General features: G+C 52.8%; 1 protein-coding gene across 1 annotated transcript; it reads right to left on the reverse strand.

The window, feature by feature from the left end:
- fphA (putative sensor histidine kinase/response regulator) lies at nucleotides 1-4,352 on the reverse strand. The gene is made up of 2 exons (XM_025698791.1): nucleotides 552-4,352; nucleotides 1-487 (listed from the first exon to the last, which is right to left on the reverse strand). Exons 1-2 carry the CDS (start codon nucleotides 4,104-4,106, stop codon nucleotides 191-193), a joined length of 3,852 nt encoding a protein of 1,283 aa, XP_025545630.1. The 5' UTR covers nucleotides 4,107-4,352; the 3' UTR covers nucleotides 1-190.
- Nucleotides 4,353-4,635: the final 283 nt, after the last annotated feature.

Here is a 4,635-nt window from a genome sequence, read left to right on the forward strand (position 1 = left end):
ATCGTAATCGGTCATAACTTATTACTTTTCGTTAATATGCGAGGTTGATGGGTGGAGTTGCGAGGATAGTCGGAAATATGATGATGATAGATACGGGGGCGAGCGGGAGTCCAGCGAAAGGACTCGGGAGGAGGCGAAGGTGGGGTCGCCGTGAGAATGGAAGGCGAACGGGCTATAACCGCTCTAGGAATCAAAACCAGCCTCCATTCTCCCACCCTCCAGGCCGGTAGGTAGCATGACGGCGGATCATCTCGTCTTCCACTCCATTGATAAGCACATTAAGGCGGTTGAAATTGATAGGTTTCATGATCCATCCGTCGAAGCCAGCACCGACATATAAAGGCATGTCCTTTTCGAGGAGAGAAGCAGACACCGCGAAAACGGGGACTCGTTCGTTGGCTTGAGCGGTCGGAGAGAGCGCACAGCTCGGCTCCTTCTCGATCTGGCGGATCATCTTGGTGGAATTGATTCCATCAACAATCGGCATCTGATGGGTAGAAAAAAACAACGTTAGGTTTATGTAGGAAGTTCGGAAAAGAGTCATTACTCACCTGGATGTCCATTAACACCAGGTCATAACGCGCGGGATCAGCACGGAAGGCAGCCGCGCATTCTTCGCCGTTGATGGTCAGGTGAACAGAGTGACCGGCCTTGCCGAGTCTCTTTTGTATTATCTTGCCATTGATAGGGTCGTCTTCCGCCACGAGAATACTGTAGATGCCGGGAGGGGTTTTGGGCTTAGAATCCTGACGAGTCGTTCGATTCTCGGACGGTTGCGTAGAGGGAGACTTTGTATTTGGCTGTACTGAGTCTGCAGCATCATCTGCTAATTCGGTTTGAGACAGTTTGGAAAGCTCTCGGATAGACACGTTAGCAAGCTTATCTTTGAGGCTTTCGATTGGAATTTGGCTAGGGTGTGATTTGTCAGTGCTACCAGCTCGAGAACTGTCGTCGCTGCGTCGTCGGTCCTCGTGAGGAGGGGTTGAGCTGTTATCTACAAGCACAAACTCTTCCTTCGTCTGGAAGGGCGTCGGGCTATCGGCATGAGCTGGAATATCGACCGGGTCCAACTCAGGTTGCTCATCATTTGCAGTCACGAACTGGAGCGAGATTTGGAAGCGGCTTCCTTTGCCTTCTTCAGACCGGACACTGAGCTGACCGTGAGTGTTGCGAACAATTCGCGACACGAGCGCCAGTCCCAGTCCTAGAACGCCTTTCTCCTCCCCTTCCGTTCTTTCACCATTCGAGGAGTTGGGGTCACGATCGAAGAAATAGGTGTCGTCGTCCTTATATGAAACCTGCTCGAGCTCTTGAAACAATGTTTCGAGCATGGTATCGGACATTCCGCATCCCGTATCAAGAACCGTCATCTGGATGGTGACAACACCGGGCTCCGGGGTGACAGGGGCCCGCCAAAACTCCACAGTAATCTCGCCCTCCGTCGTATACTGAACTGCATTGGAGATAAGGTTGCTGATCGCCTGTCGCACGCGCCGTTCGTCGCCCAGAACAGTTCGAGGGATACCCGGATGGGTGAGCACCGTAAATTTGACGCCTTTGCGTTTCGCCTCTCCTTCAAACATGGCCGTTGCCTCTTTAAAGGTTAGAGGTAAATCGAAAGCCTCGTCTTTAATCAGGTTCTGGCCCTTCTCAGTGTTGGTGAGATCCAGAAGATCATTGATGACGTAGATGAGAGATTTGGAGGCGGAATATGATTTGGTAAGATTATCGCGAGTCTCGTGATCGAGAACGCCTTCTAGTGCAATCTCGAGGTAATTGATGATGGCGTTCAAAGGTGTCCGAACCTCATGGGCCGAATTGGCCAGCAAGAGCTTGGTCAGCTGGGATCCCTCTAGAGCCGCTTCTTGCTGTCGCCAGACCTTGATGAATTTACCATAGACGAGGCAGAGAACAGCTGCCGTTTCAACCTCCGATTCAGACCACTCACGAGACTGGTCGATGACTGTCTCGCTCCAGACCTGAAAACTCTTTCGAGGCTCTAAATGACCATCTTTAACCTCCTTCTCATGAGGGTTACCGCCCCATTTGATCTCCGTCAGCTGGCCCCGACGGAAGAAAACTATGAAGTCCGTGCCATCTGAAGACAAGGGCACATAAAGCATTCCCGAAATATGTTTGAAGCCTGGAGGATAGTGCAGATCGGGAAAGTCTTTCGTCACGTGATGTGATGCAACCACTGATTTGAGCTGACGCATTTTGAGGAACTCCAATAATGCCAGCATCTCCTGGGATTCGGTGGATTTGCCTAGAATCTTGGTCTCACAACGAATGGAGATTGCCCCATAGTCCGCATCGAACAATCGTAGCATGTCATCCGACGAGGCGATGATGTAGCCCGAAGGATTTGCATCGGTCGGAATAGTGTTGATCAGCTTGCGAGCCTGTAACCGTGAGGTGTAGGAAAGACGCTCAATGTTGCGCGAAAGGGTGTCACCGATCAATCGACACATCTTCCGGATTGGAAACGGCACTCTCATACCCGCGTCGCCGTAAGTATGGCATGAGATGAGACCCCAAAGATCATGGGGGTTGTTAATACTGATGGACATGGACGAACGCACACCCATATTAGCCAGGTACCGGATATGAATTGGCGACATTGCTCGTAGATGAGCGTGGGTTAGATCCAGAGGGGTCTGCAAGTCCTGCAGACTGCGGCAAACTAGTCGTGAAGTGATCTGATCCCGATCGTATAGCAATCGAACCTTATTTATACGGTACAGTTCTCGGGCTTGCCTCGGAATATCCGCTGCGGGAAAGTGCAGCCCTTTATAAATGTCTTTCGTGGTTCGCATGTCAACCAACTCAGCCACCACGGTCCCATTGAATTCGCTGTCAAATTGGTAGATCATCACACGATGAAAACCGGTCAGCTCTTTTACCAAGCCCACGGTAATGTTGAGCAGTGAGTCGAGGGTCTTGGCATCTCCCAATTGATCCTGGATTTGGCTAACAATGCTGAAAACTTCCATAGCAGCCGCTTCACCGCGCCGCCTGCGTGCATTCCGAAGGACTCGCAAAGGTTGGCTAATGTTGACAGTGCTGCTTGCCAGTTGCTCCGGGGTGGGCTCAAATCCAAGGGTATCGGTTTGGGTGGTGGGCGTTGAGCGCCCGGCCATATTCGGAGGATTGATTCGATCATCTTCCAACTCAAATTCGCAGATGATGAGATCCCGTTGAGCGGGGATTGCATGAATAGCGCACCAGAAGCGCCGAGCGCGACCGTTCCGATCGTTTATTGAAAGAATGAAAACCTCTGGCCCGTCCGCCCCGGGATCGTGGACTTCATCGCGGACAAAGTCGACGTGGTCAAGAAGGATGTCCGCTTGGTCCTCCTGCAGGATATCGCAGAAGCTCTCCAGGGCAAACAGACTACTGGGTGAGTAACCTAAGATGGCCTCCGAATTCTCACTGGCGATGTGGACCGATAGCAGGCCGTCATCGTCTTCTCGCATCGCGAGAAGGACTCCGAAACTTTGTATCGCACCTGGAATGTGAATCGGTTCGTCCTCGCAAGCCATGAACGTATCGGGGGTGTTGCCGGTGATCACGGCGTGTCCACCTCCGGTGACGACATGCTGGAACCGGGAGGTGATGTGCGTCTTGCTCTTGTCCACCGCTAGCACCGACCCGTCCGAATCGGCGGGCACCCAAATCCCAGCGTCCGAGTTGCGTGAATGACCTTCGGACGGCTCATGAGAGGCGCATTCGGAAGTTCCGGGCGTAAACAGGGGTTCGTTACTGCTGGCGGCAGTATCGCTAGGTGGAGTAAGGACCGGCTGTGTGCGCAGTTGATCCCAAGTATCGGAATCGATGATGGAGTAAGATCGGGCTCCGCATCGAGGCAGCGTGGAACCGGTCGCTGCAACGGGTTGAGACGGACTGGTTGGGGAGGGGTTGACGGACACGATCGATCGGATGGGGTAGACTCTGTCTGAGCCGCCGACGCTCGTATCACGACCCAGATCGGAAGTTTCTGGGCTCAAATCCGATGAGCCCTCGTGGGTATTGACAGCTAAGTCCGTAGGCGAATCGTCTTCTGGTAATTGACCGGACATAGCGGTAGGATCGAAGTTGGAGGCCATCGTCGTAGGCGTGAGGAGAGGATGGCCTTGGGGTTGATATAAAAGATTGCCACCAGAATTCTCAGCACATTGATGGGTGATATCCACACTCTTACATCAGTGAGCGGCGCAATCAAGTGTCCAAGATGATGGGTCTTCCTCAGGCGTGCAATGAAATCACGGTGGTCCGATAATGCACAGATCGGGTCCTGACAGCCGGGACAGTGAAAATAATGAAAGTCTTGTTTCCGAATTGACCAAGCCCCAAACGCCACAAGGGCTGGGGAGGAGGGAAAGCAAGTGCTGACACACAAGGGGGGATTGAGGGGAGGGGGCAACGGGGGGGAGGGTTTCCCGTTTCTTCACGTGGGGCTGATACTGTACTGGAGACAACTAAATTAGAGATGTGAATCCGTCTGTGGCAACCCCCGGGACGCAAGCGAACGGTAACCGATTGGCACGGATAATATAGAAAGAGGATGGTGGCAGCCCACGACAGCTAGGCTACAGCACCCAACGACGTGGTAGGAGGCGAAGAGGCAAGTAGAAG

The sequence above is a fragment of the Aspergillus homomorphus genome (assembly GCF_003184865.1).
Source record: "Aspergillus homomorphus CBS 101889 unplaced genomic scaffold BO97scaffold_131, whole genome shotgun sequence".
Taxonomy (NCBI): domain Eukaryota; kingdom Fungi; phylum Ascomycota; class Eurotiomycetes; order Eurotiales; family Aspergillaceae; genus Aspergillus; species Aspergillus homomorphus.

What these genes read in the sequence shown, in the direction of transcription:
- fphA (XM_025698791.1), bottom strand. Translation starts at nt 4,106, where the DNA reads ATGGCCTCCAACTTCGATCCTACCGCTATGTCCGGTCAATTACCAGAA. An exon ending in TGGTGTTAATGGACATCCAG is followed by an intron (nt 488 to 551) that starts GTGAGTAATGAC and finishes TCTACCCATCAG; the next exon opens with ATGCCGATTGTTGATGGAAT.